Genomic DNA, 23,268 nt, shown 5'->3' on the forward strand with positions numbered 1-23,268 from the left:
GGTGACAATCGCAGCGGTGAGGCTTCGCTGAGTGAGCAAGTCGGCCATCTCCCGCTCTCTTTTTGAACATGTGATCTGGAAACTCAACTCAGCAGCCAAGCAAATGAGATTAAAGCGGCCGTAAACCGCCCCCACCATCACCCACGACGCCGACACCCTCCCCGTCCGCCTGGAGTTTGCTTAGGGGGGGAATGGGGGGGGGGGGATTTTAAATGGCACCCACCACTGTCAGAGCAGATCAATCATAAAATGCGTGGAGTAATTGGCTTTAAATGACAACACGGTGTTGCCTTGATCAAAGGATGTCGCAGCATCGTGCGACTTAGAAAAGCCGGCGCCGTCACAATCCCACTCTTCAGCAATACAACTTAAATTGGAGAAGAAATTAAACAAAAGTCCTACTTGGGGAGTGTTACTCTTCCTCCTTCTGCCAAGCGGAATAGAAAATTGAAGAAAAGTTTTACTGAGGGAGAACAAAGAGTCAAATGTGTCATATGGCTGCATGAAGCCTGTCGTTTGCTCACAAAGGAGCTCTCCGAACACGGACAAGATGCAGGGCATGGGAGAACTGTCACTTCTGTACATGGAATCGCACTTGACGAGTTTGAACTTATAACCCCGGAGTTCTCTTCTAAGTATACGTTGGAAATTGCAAGATGAAGTTTGTTAATGAATATGAAACAATATTGCTAACGAACATTTGTGGCTAACGCCCACCCTGGTTGAAACCAGGTTTTATCCACCACGAGGGGGAAAGCAGCTTATTGCTCTGTGGGTCAGATCGGGTGGGGGGGAAAAAAAAAAACACATTTATGAGGCTGTGACCACAGGTTCCCGAAGCCCTGGCAGGTCTGACCAATCTCCGGCCAATTCCAACTCTGTGATCCGCCTGATCTGGTAGAGGCTTGAGCGCTCAGGAATTTGTCCGTACAAAGATTTCCCATTTCCTCTGACAAAACAGCACCACATGTGTGAACTTGAAGGAAACACATTGTGTGCCGGGAAGGTTTTACTTTGCGGGGGCATGATACCCCCCCCCTCCAGTGCTCTCCCGCTGCGTCATTAGTCGCAGCATCACCGTGAGTCTGGCATGCGAAATGAGCAGGTTTGAAAATGGCAATCACCTACAGATTGTGTTTTAATGTAAAATACAATGAAGGGAATTAATGGTTCCAGTTTGGTATGTGTACCGCATACATCTGCAAGTTTGTTTCGTTTCTTATGATGTAAAATTGCAGGATGCGTGCCCCCTAGTGGCGATACTGAGGAGGCAGCCCTCCCTGGTTTGAAAAACAGATTTCAGTGGATCGCCCCCCTCTCCGATAATGTTAATTTCACAGATAACAGTGAATGTATAATAAGGAGTAAAATGTAAATTAATCCACCCCACCCCTACCCAGGGAAAATATACCCTGAAGAATAGACTTCATTCTCTTGGTATATCTCTCTCGAAATGGCAGACGATCTTTTTTCAGGACTGATAAAATCGTCGTCTTTCATGTTTTTTTTTTTTTTTTTTTAAATGCGATGCTTTGCTATAAGGGTGAACACTTAAAAAAATAATCTGGTGGTGATTATTTTTTTCAATATTTTGATTTAACGTGATTATTTTTTTTCAAGGTCCTCTTCTTGTGTCTTAACAAACAATAAAAAATAAAACCTACAGACTGACTGTAATGTGTTTTTTTCTTTTCAAAATTACAGATTATTAATACAAGATTGGCTGTGAAAATCTTTTTTTGTTTTTCAGATAAGAATGGCCGCTTTTAATTTTCCTGAAAGATCAGCTCCTTGAGAAAGAAAGGGCAAGCCAAAAGCAAAGTGGCACCAAATGAAATAAACAGGCTTTTAGACCTAATTGACACAACGTCAGCAATAAACATTACAGCACATTTGAGTCTGCATTCACTTCCTTTGTGCATTTATGGGCTGTTCTTCTGTGAAGCTGTTAAGAGCCCAAAAAAAAAAAAAGCATCTGGGCTGAAGGCTCCCTTGTGCACAACCTGCACTTCAAGTTTACACACATAGTGGAAATTTCTACCAGACTGGTAAGGTGTCTTTTGTGAGTTAAAGCTTTCCTTTAAATGCCACCAGGAGTCAAAATGGGCATTTACAGGTTCCTTAAAAAGAAACTAAATCACATATTGTGGCTTAGCTGAAATAAAAAAGGCGGGAGAGCGAACCCGATAATACAACACGAGCATTTGGGTGACCACCAGGCACCGGCTCGGCCTAATGACGAGCACATTACTACCGTTATTAAAACCAACAGAAAAAAAAGAGGTGGGAAGAGTTGCTTTTGTGTTGGCTAAATACGCTTTCTTCATCCCTCGGGTATTGGGAAACCCTTATCGTGAAAATATCCCGGCATCGAGCGGTGGCGATCCAAGAGGGACAGCTTAGTGAAAATAAAAACAGAGCGCCGCGCCGCAAGCTAAGCCTCTCCGGAGATAATGGCGAGTGAAGCTTTATCTGAGGACGGCGCACAGCGGCTCAAAATGAAAAGGGCGGACCGGAGTTGCGCGTCTTTAAGAAACCCACTTACCTGCACGTGCAGACGACAGCACAATTTGCATTGCTATTGTGCGGCGATTCTTTGTCTCAGACAAAACTTTGCTGATACAGTGGTGCCTTGAGATAAGAGTTGAAATCGTTTTGTGGCCATTCTCGTAACTTGCATGTCAAATTATCTTTTTCCATTGAAATGAATGGAAATGCCATTAATCTGTTCTAGCACCCCAACCCAAAATACTTTGGTGGGATTTTTTTAAAGAAAAATTGCACTCTATAATATTGTACTGTATAGCAGAGTAATATCATAAACAGAATGTAAAGAATTAAAAATTTGGACTCAGCTATTTTATGATTTGCATATAATTGAGAGATTTCAGATTTTATATTAATTTTACTCAATACTCAGAAAAATATGTGATACATTTTTATTAACCCTACAACTCTTGATTAAGAGCAGATGAGCCATCAAATCATTTTGGATAAAGAATAGGGGTTGCATTAAAAAAAATAAAAAATAAAAATAAAAAGACAGCTCATATCTTGGGTCGCTCGTATCTTAAGGCACCACTGTATTATCGTGCTCTGCAAGATTTCCGTGTCTGTATTCGGCAGTAAAACAAGGATCATACCTATTTTCGTTAAGGGGCTGGAAAAGAGCTGCTGCAGAAGTTTGTTCTCCGATGTTCTCAGAACCACAACAATGTCTGCGGGGAGAGTGTCTCGGTTTTTCTCCAGGAATCCGTTCACACTATACATCACCTGTAAAATCAGATGGAAGATAATCATCCAATTACACTTAAGTCACAGGACAATTACTGAAGGGTCACAAAAATACCTTTCCAGCAAAATGGAGAATCCCAAACGAAAGCTCAACACGTTTGGGTATCCAAAAGTACTTGCAACGCAGATTGTCCTCAAACTTGTCTGTAAACATGACAGGACGGACAAATCTGTTACACTGAGCTGTGATTTTAATTTCTCATTCTTTGGGTGTTTTTGCTGCATCCTCACCCACTAAGGTGTGGTCAGTGGCCTGCGGAAAACGGCTCTCCTCGTCCAGCAAGGACAGCAGACCCATGGGCTTCTGCAGGAACATGTCCAAGATGGGCCTGTTGTCTTCGTACTCCACCAGGCTGGCATCTATTCCCTCACTCTGGTACTCCATCTAACAGCCGGGTAATCTGGTTAATGAGTTCTCCAAATGACCCAATTAAACAAATATTATTTGTGCAAGGTTCTAATGGAGGAAAACACACAGCCGCAGTTTGCTGGAGCGACGGCATAATACGCTCTTTTTCCCGAACGCATAACACGACTCAGAACTAACAAATAGTGCCACTTACTTATTCATAATTTACTTCAATTTGCAAATAAGCCAGTCCTTTCATACGATTGCATCTATTTAATTTCACATCAAAAAGTTGCTTTAAATATATATTTGGACTAATAAAGTGGAACCAATGGAACTAAACCACGCTCATGTATAAATCATGAATAAACTCAACAATACTGGAGACAAGCACAGCAAATGAAAATCCCGCGTGCGCTGAGCTGGAAGCCTACATCAGTCAAGTATTTATAGACGAGAAACACTGAGCAGTCAAATAATTATGTAATGATAGTTTAGATTAGTTTTTTTATTGTGCAGTATGGACAGACAATTCATCCCGTCTCGTGTCATATTATATTTACATTTATTTAAACTTATATTTATTTATTTATATTTCTTTCAAGTCACATATAAACTGTGCCTGGTGTCCATCTCACCTGCTCCAGATCAAAAATATGCTGGTTGAAGTAAAACTGGATCTGCTCGTTGGCAATGTTGATACACAATTGCTCAAAGGAGTTCTTCTTGAAATTTTCGAAGCCAAAGATGTCCAGGATTCCCACATTCATGCCACTCTCCGCGGTGCTTCAAAGCAACAACAACAAAAAAAAGCGGGACAAACAAACTTATTAGAACACAGCCTGCAAATCCCAGCAGCCATTTATGTTGATAAAACTTTCATGACAATCCAAGTTCAACCCAATACTGTTTTGCCCGCTGTTGGAAAGTCATAAACACCGGGGGTGGAATCAAATCAGCACATCATCAATGGTTCTGCTTCTCTGCGTATTGACTTAACCTTGTGCCAATTTGAAACTTTGAGTCGTGATTTCATAATGTGTCCTCCAGCGAGGTCACTTCCTGCCATCGCTATGGGGTTATTAATGGCAATGAGGCATACCAAAAAGAGACGAGTAGAATCTAGTTTTTGACGTATGACGCACATATTTATGAAGGAACTCTTTCGGATCAATGAACAGCCTCTTTGTAGTCTTTCTGAAGTCTTTTTAATCATCTGAAGATTATTTTCACAGCACGCAATCGGTATCAAAAATTTATTAAAACTTTTTTTTTTCTCTCTCATTTATATTCTCCTCTGCGTTTTTGCGCCTGACGACTTCTACAAAGGTCACCGGCACTTTGCGAGAACGTCCGCACGGATGTTCATCACCCGCACGCTCGGCTCACCAATTGCTCATATCGGGCTGCAGCAAGGTGTTGATGCGGTTGACGATCCAGCTGAACAGGCGGCCGTACAGCGCTTTGGACATGGCGTCTCGCACGTCGGCCGCTTTGTCCACCGTGTTGGTGCGGATGATGGTCTCGCCCCTGGTGACCACACACTGGGAAGTCAGAGCCTCCTGGAGCTCCTCGGAGCCGATGTTGAGCAGGGAAGCAGCTGGAGAGGCAAAAAAGAGGAAGGCTTTGATACGTGCCTTGTGGGACTTTTTATCCTTTTTATTTTCAGTGTCTTTGTGACTGCCTGCGTCGATTAAAAATGAGGAAAAATGAGCAACCGTCACATCTCACCGTTCTCCAAAGCTTCCGAGTTAGGCACCTCGCTCTTATCGGTTTGGTGTTGGGATGTGATGGCGGCAAATTCTATGTTGCCGGTGTTCAATATGGCCGAGAGAATCCTGTAAACAGAGTTGACTTCCTAAAATAAAGAAAGCAAAAATAGGAGGTGAAACAACTGACATCTGTGAATTTAATGTTGAAAGACCGAAAGACCTCTTCGGTAAAGCCGATGTTCCGGAAGCATTCCTGGATGACTTCAAACTGCTCCTTGTACAGTTTGCTGGAGATAATGTCCTGCATGACTTTACGGTGTTGGTTGTCAATATACCTGCGCAATTGTTCATATTAGCGAGTGAAGTGGAGCTTGGCGGCATGCGGTAAGGCGGCACCAACCTGGGAGGTGTCCCGTCTGGCAGCCTGTAAGTCTTCAGCTTATCTTGGTGGTAAAGGCCAGCGTAGATGTAATAAAAGATGTGGAAGTTCTTCTCCTCCCTGAGAGACAAACACAAGTGACAGGTTAAAAAAAAAAAAGTGACAGGTTAAAAAATAAATAAATAAATAAATAAATAAATTTAAAAAAAGGAGCCGTGAAACGATTGTGTTCAAGAGCCAGAGCACTACTTTTGTCTAAATCAATACTTTTACTAAAAACAGTGAAAATGTGCATGGTGACACTGACATGGCCTGTTTGATGACCCTGGACTTCTCCAGCAGGTACTCCGATATTTTGGCACCGATGACGGCTCCGGTGGGCGTGAATTTCATCTCCAGGTACTTTCCGAAGCGGCTGGAGTTGTCATTGATTGCTGTGCAGGCGTTGCCGAAAGCCTCCACGAGAGGATTCACCTGCAGGATCTTCTCACGCAATGTCCGATTGTTTGCCTAAAGACAACAAAACATGTTTTTTTTCCCAATCACTTCTAAAGGTAGATTTACAATAATTGGTCATTGGCTAACATACCTTTCCTAAAAAGGTGAGATGTTGAACAATCAAATGAGCGCTCTCGGTTTTACCAGCACCACTTTCTCCACTGATGATGATGCACTAAGACCCATAAATCAATTTAAAAAAAGAAATTACACTATTTAGATCAGGAAATATATTTTCAACCACATTCTTGTCCACCTATGCCAATTTGTGAGGTCAGAGAATGCAATTTATACCTTAAGGCAGGTGTGTTCAACCTGAGGCTCTTAGGGTACCCAATTTGAGAACCAGTGTTCATGAAGTGCTGTACCTGATCTTTGCAGAATGTCACCATGCTTTGGTAGGCTGCATCGGCAGTTGCAAAGATGTGCGGTGGGTTGTCGGCCCGCTTCACCCCGTGGTACAGCTTTGAAAACTAAAGCGAGACAGTAAAAAAAATATATGCAAGATGAGAAAAAAAAAACCATTTTGTCACTTCCATTTAACACAAGCTTGAGCATGACAAACATGCCAGTTATAACAGAGTACACATAATAATAATAATAAAAAATAATAACAAAATCAAGTAATAAAGTAATGAATGAATAAATTAATTACCGTATTTTCCGCCCTAAAAGGCGCACCTAAAAACCTAAAATTTTCTCAAAAGCCGACAGTGCGCCTTATAGGCCCGTGCGCCTTATATATGGATCAACTGATGAATTTGTTGATCCATACTGGTTGTACACAGTGCTCTGCCAAAATGTTTCAGTACGTTTTAGTACGACTAATAAATTACAAGGTCGCATCGCTTCCCAGCATTACGGCAACTGTAGTCAGGGGGCGTCACCGAATAGCTGTTGTACCCGCGAGGCTATTTCCTGTCAAAATAGGCTGCTCTGTTAATGTTTCGAGTAAATCTACGGATCGATATGGAAGGGAAACATAGGTAAGTAGTACCAATGCGTTAGATCGAACTTTAGTCAGTTCCGATCATTTTATAGGAGATCGTTTGAGAAACGCGATTGTTTACACTTTGCTGAGGCTCATGGGAGATTGCGAGGTGAGGCTCGTGAGACTTTGCGGATGGCTAATGCTATTGCGATAGCTGCTATACGTACCAGGCTATTTCATGTCAAAATTGGCTGCTCTGTTAATGTTTCGAGTAAATCTACGGATCGATATGGAAGGGAAACATAGGTAAGTAGTACCAATGCGTTAGATCGAACTTTAGTCAGTTCCGATCATTTTATAGGAGATCGTTTGAGAAACGCGATTGTTTACACTTTGCTGAGGCTCATGGGAGATTGCGAGGTGAGGCTCGTGAGACTTTGCGGATGGCTAATGCTATTGCGATAGCTGCTATACGTACCAGGCTATTTCATGTCAAAATAGGCTGCTCTGTTAATGTTTCGAGTAAATCTACGGATCGATATGGAAGGGAAACATAGGTAAGTAGTACCAATGCGTTGGATCGAACTTTAGTCAGTTCCGATCATTTTATAGGAGATCGTTTGAGAAACGCGATTGTTTACACTTTGCTGAGGCTCATGGGAGATTGCGAGGTGAGGCTCGTGAGACTTTGCGGATGGCTAATGCTATTGCGATAGCTGCTATACGTACCAGGCTATTTCATGTCAAAATAGGCTGCTCTGTTAATGTTTCGAGTAAATCTACGGATCGATATGGAAGGGAAACATAGGTAAGTAGTACCAATGCGTTGGATCGAACTTTAGTCAGTTCCGATCATTTTATAGGAGATCGTTTGAGAAACGCGATTGTTTACACTTTGCTGAGGCTCATGGGAGATTGCGAGGTGAGGCTCGTGAGACTTTGCGGATGGCTAATGCTATTGCGATAGCTGCTATACGTACCAGGCTATTTCATGTCAAAATAGGCTGCTCTGTTAATGTTTCGAGTAAATCTACGGATCGATATGGAAGGGAAACATAGGTAAGTAGTACCAATGCGTTGGATCGAACTTTAGTCAGTTCCGATCATTTTATAGGAGATCGTTTGAGAAACGCGATTGTTTACACTTTGCTGAGGCTCATGGGAGATTGCGAGGTGAGGCTCGTGAGACTTTGCGGATGGCTAATGCTATTGCGATAGCTGCTATACGTACCAGGCTATTTCATGTCAAAATAGGCTGCTCTGTTAATGTTTCGAGTAAATCTACGGATCGATATGGAAGGGAAACATAGGTAAGTAGTACCAATGCGTTGGATCGAACTTTAGTCAGTTCCGATCATTTTATAGGAGATCGTTTGAGAAACGCGATTGTTTACACTTCGCTGAGGCTCGTGAGACTTTGCGGATGGCTAATGCTATTGCGATAGCTGCTATACGTACCAGGCTATTTCATGTCAAAATAGGCTGCTCTGTTAATGTTTCGAGTAAATCTACGGATCGATATGGAAGGGAAACATAGGTAAGTAGTACCAATGCGTTAGATCGAACTTTAGTCAGTTCTGATCATTTTATAGGAGATCGTTTGAGAAACGCGATTGTTTATAGAGGGCTCGTTGGTTATTGGCTAGTGGATGCATACCGCAACCCTAGTCAACCTCAGTTTGATGCAGTACAGCTTCTATTTTATGCGCCTTATAAGCCGCCTTATATATGGACAAAGTTTTAAAATGGGCCGTTCATTGAAGGTGCGCCTTATAACCCGGTGCGCCTTTTAGGGCGGAAAATACGGTAAATAAAAAATGAATAAATACATCCGTACACGTAATTTGTATCTTAAATAACCCGTTTATTACTTTTTGCAACATTTTCTTCCGTGTCGTGTGTTTTGTGCCTTGGCTTAATAAAATTTAGGAAACTTGACCTGAGTCACCAACCTGTGGAGAGTAGATGCTAAGGTTCTGGAAAGGATTGAGCGCAATGAGGATGTCGCCCACGTACGTGTACACCTGCAGCTCGGCATACCTCTTGCGGAGATGGCCAATAATGATCTCCTGCAGAAAACACGTTACCCTTAAGGAACATCGATGGGCTTTGAGGTAACCGCGTTAAATCTCACCTCATCCAAGAACTCCAGGTTGACCAGATCGTCATCGGCACTGCTCTCTATGACGAGCGTTTTACGAGTATTGATGCGTCCGTGCCTGAAACGTATGAAAGCGAGGAGGTGATCATGCCGGAAGCTTCTCTTAAGCGCACTTTCGACAGGCTGAATGGGACATATGGGTCACTCCTTTGCGGTCCTCCCAGGGGAGGGCGAGTGAACACACACTCCAGCTGTACTTCATTCAACCATCTTGACTCCTCACAGCACAAAAGAGCTCCAGTGGGTATAAAAGCTCAAGGGAGATCAAGAATGTGTCAAATAGGCATTCTAGTGAGACATCGCAAGCACAATATTAGGAACACCAGGCCCATCTGACGAGAGCTGCGTTAAATAATTGACACATGCAGGCATGTATTCTTTATCCTCTATGAAAAACAACATATGGCTGCTGATTATAGAGTCTATGTGTAAATGATATTATAACCTGGTGTGGATGTCTGTTTTGATCTTTTCCGCATGTTATGAAAATTTGCCTGAGGCCATGCGTCACTTCCTCCTCTGCCTGTATTTCATATTCTGAATGGAGTGCTGACACAAAGCCGCGGATGGAGTGAATGCTCATCAGTCCACGCGACTTCTGCCGTTCGGCTCCTTTGAAGAAGATCCCAGTTTTGCACCTACAGCAGCTACTTTTAACTTCGCCATGTCTTTATTCTTCTTATCTGGATTCATTGTGGGCCCGATCTGCGGCACGAGAGACTAAAGCGGGCGAGCCCAGTTCTCGCCCTACAAGCTGCTAATCCCATTATCCACTTTCACTGAGGACAGGAATTCGGGATCAGGCTCAGGCAGCGGGCTGCAATGCTCTCGGGAGTAAACAGAGTTGGCACCACATCAAAACACTCAGTCAAGGACAGGCTTGGTGAACTCCTTCGAGAGGGGAAACCAGTGCAAATATCGGCTCTTTTTTTAAGTGAAAGACAGACGGCTGTCTTGTGTGTACAATTCAATGACATGCAATGCACAAGATGTGTATGTTAAAAAAAAAAAAGAGTAAAAAAATTCACCTTATACATGCGTAAGTGGTACTAATTTATCACAGTGTTTACCATTACTGCGGTTGTAATTTGGAGTGGTTAAGAAGTAATTAGACTTAAAGTGAACATTAGCTTTTTAAAAGACATGAAAGACTCGTTTCATTGTGTCCCCACTATTTACCCCATTAAGTAGTGCCAAAAGACATGATCATTTTCCGTGATCACTTTTAAACCTGTACACACCATAAACTAGTAGGTAATTAATTACCTATGTGAATTTCAGCTAAAATCAATTACATGACACAATTAGATGAAGTTATTCTTTGTGCTTGTAGCTCTCAAGTCCACTTGCATGAGTGTATTTATTAAAGTGTGGTTAGTCAGCAACAATCATTGGCACTGAATTAGTCACACTCCCCTAACTTCTTTTTAATCACATTCTGTGACGTCCTCCTTATCGTCTCAATGCAAAAAAGATGAAAGCCTGCCCCCTACTGGAGTAAAATATGTTCACCGGTGAGTTTTTCTGGAGCGGCAGCTTTGTCGCGTTTGTTGAAATGTCTTCCATGAGAGCAAAAGAAAATAGACTTACTTAGTTCTGGCCGCACATCCCACTTCTTGCTGCTCTTTGATAAGGGCCGCCAGCTGGTGTCGAAGGGCCACATCTTTGCCGTGGGCCTGTTTGATGAAAGGATGCTCCAGGAGATGAGTCACTGACGGACGTGCCTCGAAATCCTTTATCAGACACCTCGAGAGCGGACAAAAAATAAATGACATGGTTACCTCACAGGAGTCACTGTGGAGAATAAACCCGGCGATGATGAGCAATCACCTGAACATTGAAGCAAACTAACAGAGGCGTTGTCGCTTCGACAGACTTAAACAGCAGAGGGTGAGCGCCTTAAAAGTGTGAGTGGCTAATCTAGTCAGAGAGCGCCACATGGGCGCTGTCACCATGGCCCCGTAGTCCAAACAAGCCCTGCCAGGGCCCAGCAGAACTTCCTATCTGGGATGTGCAGTGTTTGCCTGAGCAGGGTTTTATAGCTCACACTGTACATGTGCACATTTTCAGAGAAGTGCGATGAAAATGGGATTAAGCAAAGTAAAGAAAGAGCTGAAAGGTTTTGAGGCCACATTGCTCTCAATGTTAAATTACAAATGGAGAGTGGTGCTTAAGCAAAAACAAAATTGCCAAAATATCTTCTTTTGCTCTCTACTGTGGTAAGCAAAATAACCATGGAATAAAGTACAATAAATTTAATTGGCTAAAAATACAAAGTACACTACTAAATGACTGAAAATTGATATGAAAACCTTTAAATGTTCTGAAAAGTTTTAAAGTTTGTAAAGCCATATCTAACTGGAGTAGCTAACTAGCGTGCAGCTATGTAGTTGTTTTCATAGTAGCGCGCTTCCTTTTTTCACCTTGCTACAACAAAACACAAAGTAAACTTCACCAAAAATATCATGTTCAAGAAACATGTACACATACATGACAGGCGCTTCAGTCATAGATGTGAATTGGTAGATACGACTTACTCCTTTCGAGCTGCGTGCCTCCAGCGATGCTAAGCTAAAGCCAACATGGCCACCACACGACATCTCTGTTAGCCTGCTCTTTTCTCTTCAAAATGGAATTTTAAGCGGACAGGACACGATTTTGCATTTAAATATTAAAGGGTTCTTTTTACTGATTAATAAGGGCTTTTAAGTGGACTGGACACTATTTTGCATTTATATATTACATTTTTACTTTTTACTGATTAATGTTAAGAGGGCGAATCCATGTTCTTCATTTACCTATGCAGCTAAAGACTCGAACAACACTAAACAGACGCAAGATAGCAAGTAAACAACCATCTAATTCAAAACACCCAATCTCGTTTTTTCCCCTCTTTTTTTGTGCTTTTAAAGTTAATTCCATGAATTCATTAGTGTCAGGACATTAAGCAGCAGAGGTTTGCCGCTATTAGCAGAGCGGCGCTGGCGGGATTGTGAACGGCGAGCCACTTTGTCACGCGAAGTCAGCTCCTTGGCTGCACAAGTGCAGACAGGGCTGATGGATTTATTATGCCGGGAAAACAGCCTACACACACGTTGACCTACACACACTCAAGATAGGCTTCACAAACGGTCTGCAGAACCTGATAACATTGTCCAGCCGCCTCGCATTGAACTCTGTTGGGCTTGTTTGTTTGATGAGATGAATGCTGAGGTCACGTCACACAATCCATTGTTTGGAAATGGTAGCAATGACACAGCATAGGTTGAAAAGTATTAAAAACTCTTGAATTTCAATCCTGCCTCATCAATATCATACAACGCTCTTAAAGCAGACAGCCCACTGTATTTATTTGTCATTTACTCCCTCACAAAGCATCAAATAATTCTCCACTCAAGTGGACTTCCTAATTCCAGTTGTGGCCGGCACACTCCTGTAATAGCCATTAAAGTTATATATTTGGAGCAGCAGGTACAAGGCAGCAATGATGTTATAAGCTTTAACGGGGGGAATGAAAAGTTGTTTATTGGTCTCTGATGGAGGTGATAACTCACGTGAATGACTTTGTTCCCCCGTGGCAGATTTACACAAATGAAAAGTCAATGAACACAAAGCCGCGAAAGGTTGATAGAATCTGCTTCGGGAAATATCTATTTCGAATCTCTCCGCATTAAAACGCGCGTTGTTGTTTATTCATTGGGGATTAAAAACAAAAAAAATTTAATTACTAGTATTCGTCATGGAAATACAGATTTTAATGGCAAGTCTTGATACTTACTGGCCAATGAAATGACAGAAGCTTCTGCACCATTGCTCTGGATTTTGCAAGGTAGGTGATGGATTTCTGAAAGTAAATCAGAAAAGATCAAATAAATAAATAAAATCAACTCTCATCAGACTGGATTTCCAATGACATGACAGAGGCAGAGTATTTTCAATCAGCTGACAAATGATGGCTGGCACAAGCTCAGAGGGATTTTTTGGGGGGGAAGACTTGGTGTCTGTCTAGCTTTATAAGTGACTCAGTGTGTTCTTGGCAGTCGGCATCTGTGACGGGGAGCTCCAAGTTATGGGAACGAGTCTCGCCTCTGTCAGCAACATTCACGGAGGCCATCTGTAATGAGGCCAGCAGTCTTCACAAGCTCTCCATGGCAGGAACAGTGGGGGAGTTTAGATGACGAATAACGGCGGGGCCGCTAATCATTTGGGTACCCGGATAGTACAGCAGATTCTTTTTAGGTGACAAAGCCAGCCAGTATGTTCATTTTTAGCATAGTCATCACCTCCTGTATTTCTAAGAAAGCCTCTTGAGGAAATTGTCCCCAAACAACCCACGGGAAAACATACATACAAGTGTTCCTTTTTTGGGAGGAAAATCTGTCATTCGAAACAGCTCGGCACAATAAAGAATTCAGACAGACGATCTTTTGCAAAAGTGCAGATCAAAGTGGATGCTCTAATGTGAGCCCGCCGCAGACGCGTTGTCGCCTTGATGTCGTAACACACTTGCTTAGACGTTAGTGCGTCGAGAGAGAAACGCGCACGCACCGCCGATAACGCTCTCAAAGTGCGCTTATTGTGCTCGGGAAATTCAGGCACTTTTATTTGTATCTTTTGAGTACTGGTGAGAGTGGAGGCTCATATTGTAAACATGAATGGCTTATTCAAATCACGGGCCGGGCTGTCAAATCTTTCCTCGGTGTGGATTGAGGCGAAATCAGAGAGAGGTGTCAACGCCACTTGACAGCTGGCGCTAAGCCTCGCAGAAAGACAAAAATGAGACCAAAGAAATATTTTAGCACGGTACTCAGTATGCAGTTTTCATAATCCTCCACATCCCACAGGATGTTATATATCTCTTGTACTTGCCTGCATTTCATTAAAAAAAAAGAAAAAATAATAATAAATGCATCAAAAACAATATGTGAGCCTGAATTATAATGAGATGAAATTCTGCCTTGGTAAAGATAATAAATGTTTGTACTTAATAGTTTTGATTGACACACCGGGAGAGAGAATAATTGTACTTTGCATTAGTGTAGAAGTGTGCTAATTTAATATACTATATAAGATTCCATAGCTGAATCAGGTTAGGAATTTGGGTCCGAAAGCATTAAGTGTGTCACACTACACAATGCAAATATTTGAATATATTACAGGAAATTTGTTGAAAAAGTTGACGAAGAATTCATCGCCTATTTAGCCAATTGATGTCTAGGTGTGCTAAGTGTGTCTGGGCTGTGACGTCTGGCCCCACCTAATACCCTCACCCCTCCCACTTGCTCAAAAATATTTGAGTCTTTGTTGTTTTTGTCGTCAATTCATGTTCTGTCTCCCCCTGTTGGTCATTATGAGTTGTTTTGGACAGATTTGAACTGAATTTGCTTGCTCTGTCCTTGAGCATGAGCAAAATATTCCGATTGGGAAAAAGGTGATGGAAGACTGGTTTCCACTACACTGTGAGTTTTGAAATTTTTAATGAGCTCTTAAGGAGCAAAAAAAAAAAAAAAAACTGTTCCTCAGTGCCCCTTTATCTTGTCACGACTCCACTTATCATTTAATTTATCTCCTCCCTCCCTCTCTCACATTGACATCCACTTTAGATAGATGCATGTTACAAATTTCTTCCATGATTGGACCCAACAAACACAACATTGGCCATCTTCGTTTCTAACCATTACATAGCATTATGCCCCCCCCCCCACACGCACACACGCAGGGTTTGATGTTGCATGGACAATGCGAGGCAGCGCACCGGAGAGAAAACCGACTCGAGATATTAACCTGGCGCACATTTAAATATCAAAGGCCATATTTGTATTTGTAATTAATTTTGCAGTTGATGATTTTTACAACTTTACCCTCTGACATGCTCCATTACCTTCACTCATGGATATTATGAGCTCACATCTGTCAATTACATCGTAGCAATTCATCAAACAGAGGCGGGAAGATGGGGAAAGATAGAGCGACCGTAGCGGGCTACCATTTAAACACGCTGCACGGACGTGCGAATGTTCTCCGAGCGAGACGAGACCGGGCGCGAAGGTGACCCCTCCCGGTTCATGGCGCTCACAGGATCTTTATAGCCTGCTGGGGTTAAAGTCACTTCCAGCTGGGCACAAATTCCCATCGCACAGCCGTAACAATGTTATTAGACACTGTAATCACACCGGTGGGAGCGAACGGACTGATGCAGATGGATGCGGGGACTAAAATAATTCAATCGATAATGCAATCAGAGAGTATCGGTCAATATTCTTTCAAAGTGAGAACCTGATTGTTGTGTATTTTCTTAGTAGAGTTTTACAACATATATTCCATACAGGAAGTATGTCAGTTAAGTCACACTTTAGCAAGTCAAGGACGTAGCTTCACCTGTACCTTGTGAAGCATTGAATAAGAAAAAAGATCAAGTTTTTACAATCATTAAACGCCACAAAGATGAATTCATCCGAGCCGCTCATGAATCACCGCGCAGCCGCACTTCAAACTCAAAGGTGGAACACATTTCCGTATTTGGAAAGTCATTCATACACGAGTCATCATTTACATCAGATTTCTTGGCCATTTCGTCTGCCGTGACGCAGTGGCGGCAAAAATATATTTGAGATAAATGACATGTTAACAGAATCATTTCACGGTTCAACACGTTTGCGGTGATTCATACGGCAAGCATCGCTGCACGGTCGCCGTTTCCCTACAAAAGGGCAAACTATCTATTTTGATTCCGGCAGGTACTCGGAAAGAAGGAGCCTAGACCGGCTGACTTTGAGAGAGAAAGAGAGTGAGAGGCGGCGCACACCCTGGAATGGAAATCATCACCGATGCAAATTGCAATCAGACGCGGATGATTATGTGATTGTGTACATTTAAAAAAAAAAGATTAACTATGTGTATCTACAGTAAGTTCGTGGGCTCCCTCTAGCGGGCTCACCGTGGGATCTTGAAGAGAGCTTTGACTGGGTGCATGTCAGCCAGCGGGGGATCTCCATCCGCAAGCTCGATGGCGGTGATGCCCAGAGACCACACGTCACAGCGGGCGTCGTACGTGTAGTCGTACTGCTGCTCACAAGCTATCACCTGGTAACAGATGTACACGCAACATGAGATCACCACAAAGTCTATTTTAAAGTCAGACATTTCATGAGGCAATTCCTTGTCCAACACTTAAATTGTGTCTTGGCAAAATCTTGACGACTGTGCAGAGAAACTCTGGATTGAGTTTCAAAGAGGGGCTTTGCTGCCATCTTGTGGTATCTAGAGGTAGTGACTAAACCTTTTTCTCTATGTAATCCAAACGACAATGCACGGCACATTATGAGCTCTTACATTCTGCAGATGTACCTTGAGTCATAAAATTATTTCTGCATTAAATTGCGTAATCAATCAAGGATCTAATGATGTGAAATTCTTGGCAGAACATTATGACGCCCATTTTTCACATTGCTTAATAAGCTGACAGAGGAAGGATTTACGCAACCATGTAACAATATTAATTTGCGCACTGCAATCATGCATGTGAATTAGCAAATTAGCATGTGAGCTTTAAAAGAGACATCATAGCGATAACACAAAGCTGCTTTAAATGCGATCAATTGAATGCCATCAACACACCGGTGCTTGATTAACAAAAAACAAAACCCACAACAATCCATCAGCAAACCTGTCTTTTATTATGATGAAAAGCCCACTGGGATCGGAAATGACAAACTGCGCATTTACTGGGCAGTTGAGTGAATCTCCCAGTCAATAATTATAATTGACACAGCTGAGTTTATTCTAATGGCCCCCGAGGTGCTTTTCTTACAGCCCCCATCATGGCACTTCATTTCTGCCACGGAGAAAGTGACGGGCCGCGGTCTCCCAGCTATTAACCTTGGGATGACCTCAAGGGGTGCTCCCGTGGAGGGGAATACATAATGACACGGGGGAGAGGCGTACAGAAATAGCTCAAGCTCGCACTCCTCCGCCTTTGTAACGATTCATGTCGGACATTTTGGAAGCAAAAGGAACTGACCTCAGGTGCCATCCAAAATGGAGTCCCGACGGAGGTGTTCCTTCGCAATCGTGCGCTGGTCAGCTGTGCTGAAACTCCTGAAAAATGAGGAATGTTTATTTCAAAGCGATGAGACAAATAGTTGCGTTAAAAAATAAATATGATTTGCTGAGGGAGCCTGCCAAGCGGTAACAACAAAAGGGCTGTGATCATTTCAATTAATGTAGGACAGATTTTTATCAGCATGAGTCCACTTCATCTCCACGACACAGAGGATATAAACACGCCTGAGGGATCCGGAGTCATTTACCACAACAGCTTCCTTTTAATATGCAAAATAATGCAATTTAAACGAGCAATAATAGCCTCGGGTTAAGGCTGCAGTCCATGAAATCAAACGACGTCATGGTGACAAAGGAAGAGATCTTTTAATTCGGGATTTATTTACAAAGTCACTTCATTTGGGTGCACCAGCTCAAAATTATTAAAATGTTTTAATTTCTAGCACAGAATGAGCAGAAAGACATTACCAAAGTCAACCAGCTTGACTCCTCCCTCAGTTGTCAGAAGGATGTTATTGCCCTTGACGTCACGATGAATAATTCGGTTGTTGTGCAGATGCTGGAGACCCTTTCAAGACAGAGAACATTTACGATTAACGCAAGCGTGATTGTTGTGCAAAACAAATGAAGCCAATCGAAGAAAGAACATTGATTGTGGTCTGTTAGCATGTTGAATGGCAGATCCGGCTAGCATGAGCGGCTTACCAGAAGGGCGCTGTATAAGATGTACGCGATAACGGGCTCCTGTAGACGCTGGCCTCGCGTCAGCAACCCTTTGATGAGCTCCGTGACGGAACCGCCATTGCAGAGCTGTGGAGGGGAGAGACAATCTGGTCACATCACCACTATTTTGTCTATTATCATTCATAAAAAAAGATGGACTCCTCCACAATTTGTGTTTTTTTACATTACCTCTAGAACCAGCCAGAGCTGACCACCCGACGCATTTTCCGACTTGTAAAACATGCCGTAAAACTTGACCACATTGGGGTGGTTGGACAGAGATCTCAGGATGTTGTATTCCGCCTCGATCTCTTCATCCACATCCTTTTAGCAACAACAAAAAAAAAAACAATTTGCTTTATTCTTTAAAGTTATCTGTTGTATGCGCCCCCACTAGTCTAAACACGGCAGTTTAATGACAATTGCGTTCGTGAAATAGAAGTTAAGAAGCAACATTTACCTGTTTTTATACATCTCAGGGGGCGGCCATTTTGCTTTCAGGTCCCAACCAATCACGGCTCACCAATTTTCTAAAACTGAGCCGTGATTGGTTGGGAACTGTGACCTGGGCAAGTGTGATGTCATTTTTAGTCAACAGCATGTTAAATTCATAATCCACAAATGAAACATTATTAAGAACACTAGTTGGGCTGCACAGAACAAAAAGAACAAAATAAACCTTCTGGGTTTACTTCCTCTTTAAGATTGCTCCCCCAACAGTTTTTAAAATGTTTTTTTCCCAAGCTATTTTTGTAGGCTATATCACTATATCAATCACTGACTGAAACACAAGGACAAAAACAGAAATGGTGAACTAAACTACTTCTGCAGGTACTTTTCTATTGAAGGGCAAAAGAACTCCTCTCTGGATGTCTTGTGTGATAATGTCAGGCAGAGGGATGAGACAGGAGACTGCCGCATCCCAACGGCCATCAAGGGCAGAATCATGGTGGCTAGCTTGCGTCATCCGCTCAGTGGAACAAGTCGAAGTGAGACACTAAATAGACCTTATCACACAAACAAATGAGCAGGATACGGCTAAAGCAGGAGCTACCACAAAATTAGAACAAGACAAGACATGAATTAAAAATAGTAGCTGGGGACACAAGTACGCAGTGTGAAGGCAAACTTACTCTGTTGGTGTGCCTTGTATGCTGTGAAAAGGCCGTTTTAAAAGTTTTATGTCCAAAAACTCAATTACTCAATTGTCATTTCAGGATGAAGCTGACATGTATTTCATGTGACCTTCTCTAAAGTTTTCAAATCATGTTCAAAATATTGATTCATGTACAGTGAAACTTACATTGATGGGATCCAACACTTTGACTGCCGCCTGACTTCCATCCTTCTTGCTGATCACCCGGTAGACTTTTCCATACGTCCCTTTACCGATGGTCTCCACAATGTCCCAGTTATCAGATGGATCTCCAAGGTTCTCCAGGCCAATCATACTGGATTTGTAGGGATATACTCCATACAATGACCGCCTGTTGTCAGAAAAAGATGAAACGGTGCAGTGAAAGCTTTTTACCAATTTGATGTTTGATAGCTACTGTTAAAACATCGCCTGTGTTTCCTCTAATGTTCACTTTTTCCTATGAACAAAATTTGACATTTCATAGAAAAAACTGCTGTTGCGGAAAGAACTGCAGACGGGATTTTACAGTCTCAGCGCCACATAAAACTAAAGAGAAGCCGGCGAGGAAAGCAATAAAGTATTTGCAGTGGGACATGCCAATGTTCCAAAGAGCAGTACATTTATTCCCGCGAGGAATCGGTTCCATTGCCAAACAACAACTCTCTCCGCCCGGCACTACATCAGCGACGCTAAGGATGACAACCGAGTGTCTCTGTACTTACATGGCAGATGTTACTTTCTTCAGACTCATTGGCGCCAGGAACAGTTACATCAAATGTTTCGTCATCATGATACAAACAGCGAGAGCAACAAGCGATGTTTGACGGAGGCCGGCTTAGCGCTGTCCGCTGGGACGCGTCCTCCTCCCCTTCCCCGCAGGAGTGCAAATCTCCTCAAGACGAATTGGATTAGCATTAGCTTGACATGCGGCGGTGTGAATGAGTAGCTAACTTTCACTGCACGTGCTGGCACAACACGGTGACATCACCTTGGATGGTTACAAATTCCAAAAGTTTAAATTTTTTCTATGCCGCTCGGTTATGTGAAATCGGTCTAGCTAAAAAAAAAAACATTAGGGAACAAATGATTTACGGCCATCGGGCATGTAAAAAAACACCAGCATGAATCACGCTGTTGTGACCAATGATGCCAAGTCTGAAGAGTCAACGAGGTCCCGAATGTCCTCAAACAATTTGATGAATGGAGAAACACCTCGGTCATGTTGTGACATTCCACATTGTCCCAAGAGACATGATGGAGAGGAATGTTTGTGCGGACAATCCGCCAGAGGCGTTGTGACCCTGACGGCTTGATGTGAAGAGTTATCAAGTCTCAGGGGGGAGGACTCATCGGCCATTCGCGAGGATGCTTTTATGAACGACGGGGCGCTCTAGGTGAGTAATGCAGACATTACATGTAGATACACCGTGAGGCTCGTCTCACAACTACGCCAATTCAACAAATTTCCTTCATGCTTGTCCTTCAATGAGCAACTCGCATAGTGATGCAGCTCGCATTTAAATAACTTCCCGCTAATCCTCCATCTTGAGTTATCCATCAATGCTTGGGGGGGGGGAGTTAATCGTCTACCTTAAACCGCTTCCTGAATGATGTTCTGCATTTAGCTTATCAATCAAACAAACGCAAGCCGGTCCACCACAACATCATCAATCTGCAGCAAGCTAAGAAAGTAATTTTTTCCCCCCACTTGAAGCAATGATCACGCATGATAAACAATAGCAGCCATTCTTCATCTGAAGTTGAACTCATTACAAAATGCTTAAGAGTAATTAAAAAACACAGCCAAGTGGTAAATACCTGCGTCCGTGAAAGTGTCCCACTCCGAAATGATGCAGGCCGATTCATACTAAACTATGAGGTTAAATAATTCAGAGGCAATTTGGGACCTGATCTGCAGTTGAGTTAAAATATTCAAGTGGCAGGTGTATGCTCTCATAATGGCCGCTGATATGATGCATCTCGGGTTGCGTGCGGGTAACTAGGAAGTCGATGGCAGGGGCTGGGGTCACGTGACTCCTCCTGCTCTGGCAACCTCAAGTAAATAAAGTCCCCATTTAGGTGGTTTACATGTGGTGACATGAAGAGGTTTTGCGGTTGTTTCAGCAGAATACAAGAAAAAGTTTAATTTGTTTTTAGTACTATATATATAGTAATATATATATATATATATTATTAAATTATATTTTGCTGAGTTTTTTCGTAGCTGCTGCCTGTGACATTTTAGCGGAAGTCAAGAGAAACTTGTTGAGAGGTAAAAGTCACATGTGGCTGATTGAGAACAGGACACCGGTGACACCACATGCTCAAGTTACCCGCCATTGTTTACCTCCCTGCAACAGCACAATACAGTAGCCGCCATGTTTTGGATAAATATTTGTGAGGAGAGAAATTGTTAGAAAAAACAGTCGTGTGAGCAAATACTGTAAAAAAATAAATAAATAAAAATTCTTCCACCATAATAACCTTGCACAGCACTTGACTTGTGTACTTAATGTTGTGGCCAGTGTGTGCACATGATTGCCTGGTTCAGTTTGAGTAATCTAATTTTCTGCTTCCAACAATCACGCTAGCTCACTCGCTGTTTGAAGCCCGGCAGGAACGGCACGTTGTTAATTGGTCGGTAAGTCCGTGGCGAAACCCCCCTCCCTCCCCTCGCCGTGAACTAGTTAATCCTTTCTAAGGGGATATGAAGAGGCTTTGCGGTAAACCTTAGCAGCCACGAGTTGGGCTACAGTAACTTGCCCTTGTCACCCCGAGTAACCTAAAGACTCACATGAGCACATGGAAACTGTTTGCTAAATATAGTTTAAGGTCTAGACTGGAACATGCAATATGGAAGTGATGTAGAGTAAGACAAAGGACAAAAATTGTTATGAAAAATATAGTGGATGCATTTGGAATACTGTCTGTCAATCTAGCATATTTATTGCAGCATCTTGTCAGTGAGGCACAAGGGCTCCCCTAGTGGTACGCAAGATAATCACTGCCTAAATAGAGTTCGGTTCAAAACGTTTGCATTTAATCTTTACAACTGTGTTTCAAACAATTATTTAGCCATTTTTTTGTTTAACTTTTAAGTAGAATACATTTTGGGAGTTTCTGATATTCTTTTGAGGAATAAAAGCCGTCTTGTTTCGATTATCATTAAGGGCCTACTACGTAGCTGTATTTCAAAATTAGTCGTAATGTTGGAAATTGGTGGTAGCGTTCTTGATATAAAGTTCAAGAAGCATTGTACTATACAGTCCACCTATTTATATCCTGTCTATTTCCAATCTTATCGAAAATGATTTCAACAGTCAGTCAACTGCAATAAATGTCTCAGCATGGAAATTTAAGTTCTAGCATGATCACAAGCGCTTGAAAAATTCTTTTGGGTTTTCTCATCATGCTGCAGACAAAAGAAGCTTTAAATTCTTACCCTTGGTTGTTTGCTGCCTCATTTCCATTTCTAGGCTCTGTAAAAAAAAAGAAAAAAAAAAAAAGACACGTCTGTTACTTGTATGCGCGGTTACAAAAAAAAAAAAGTCTTACCATCCATCGCGACATATCCAAAGTAATTTCTCTTCACTTAGTCGGCCAGTTTAATAATTAATAATGAGCTTATGGACACCTGAGTCGAGCTTGAATCTGCATGGGCGAAGACATCAGTCCAATCACCTGAGTAGGAAGCAAAAACAAACGAGGAATGGCCCCAGAATTGCTGACCTCAGCGCTGCTTTTCCCCAGGTAACATTCCTTTCCTCTCCTTTGGTCCAGTTGGCTGAAATCACAAATTAAGCGTGGCTCTTGTTTGTTGCGCACAAGGCCTCTGTTGTTTACCACAGCTCAATTCAATCATCCAGAAAATGCACAAGTCACATGGTAGAAGAATTTGTTTGAGGCAAAAAACACACACACACAAATAAACACACACACTAACAACGGAATGGAGTAACTAATTATTCAAATCGGTCATTCTGCTTAAAGAAAACCTAACACCACCAGAAAGCGAAACCAAA

The 23,268-nt window shown here is 42.4% G+C and overlaps 1 protein-coding gene across 4 annotated transcripts in view; it reads right to left on the reverse strand.

Annotated features, from left to right (window-relative positions):
- myo3b (myosin IIIB) overlaps positions 1–23,214 on the reverse strand; it is a 47,615-nt gene extending 24,401 nt beyond the window's left edge. For 2 of the 4 annotated variants that reach the window (XM_037240384.1, XM_037240382.1), the window contains exons 1-23: positions 22,802–23,214; positions 22,689–22,725; positions 19,412–19,595; positions 18,298–18,432; positions 18,091–18,195; positions 17,854–17,953; positions 17,345–17,421; positions 16,262–16,407; positions 13,103–13,168; positions 10,915–11,070; positions 9,298–9,382; positions 9,116–9,232; positions 6,601–6,705; positions 6,324–6,407; positions 6,042–6,244; positions 5,756–5,854; positions 5,576–5,690; positions 5,375–5,501; positions 5,033–5,243; positions 4,282–4,429; positions 3,526–3,679; positions 3,350–3,438; positions 3,144–3,273 (exon numbers count right to left, since the gene is read on the reverse strand). In XM_037240384.1, coding sequence (XP_037096279.1) covers positions 3,144–3,273; positions 3,350–3,438; positions 3,526–3,679; positions 4,282–4,429; positions 5,033–5,243; positions 5,375–5,501; positions 5,576–5,690; positions 5,756–5,854; positions 6,042–6,244; positions 6,324–6,407; positions 6,601–6,705; positions 9,116–9,232; positions 9,298–9,382; positions 10,915–11,070; positions 13,103–13,168; positions 16,262–16,407; positions 17,345–17,421; positions 17,854–17,953; positions 18,091–18,195; positions 18,298–18,432; positions 19,412–19,595; positions 22,689–22,725; positions 22,802–22,808 — 2,680 coding nt within the window. In that variant the 5' untranslated portion in view covers positions 22,809–23,214. Of the gene's footprint in view, positions 1–3,143; positions 3,274–3,349; positions 3,439–3,525; positions 3,680–4,281; positions 4,430–5,032; positions 5,244–5,374; positions 5,502–5,575; positions 5,691–5,755; positions 5,855–6,041; positions 6,245–6,323; positions 6,408–6,600; positions 6,706–9,115; positions 9,233–9,297; positions 9,383–10,914; positions 11,071–13,102; positions 13,169–16,261; positions 16,408–17,344; positions 17,422–17,853; positions 17,954–18,090; positions 18,196–18,297; positions 18,433–19,411; positions 19,596–19,968; positions 20,115–21,064; positions 21,192–22,688; positions 22,726–22,801 lie in introns of those variants that run through there. The other 2 variants (XM_037240385.1, XM_037240383.1) reach the window with 2 other exon arrangements.
- Between the last annotated feature and the right edge of the window lie 54 nt (positions 23,215–23,268).

Source organism: Syngnathus acus, chromosome 21, assembly GCF_901709675.1.
Source record: "Syngnathus acus chromosome 21, fSynAcu1.2, whole genome shotgun sequence".
Classification (NCBI taxonomy): domain Eukaryota; kingdom Metazoa; phylum Chordata; class Actinopteri; order Syngnathiformes; family Syngnathidae; genus Syngnathus; species Syngnathus acus.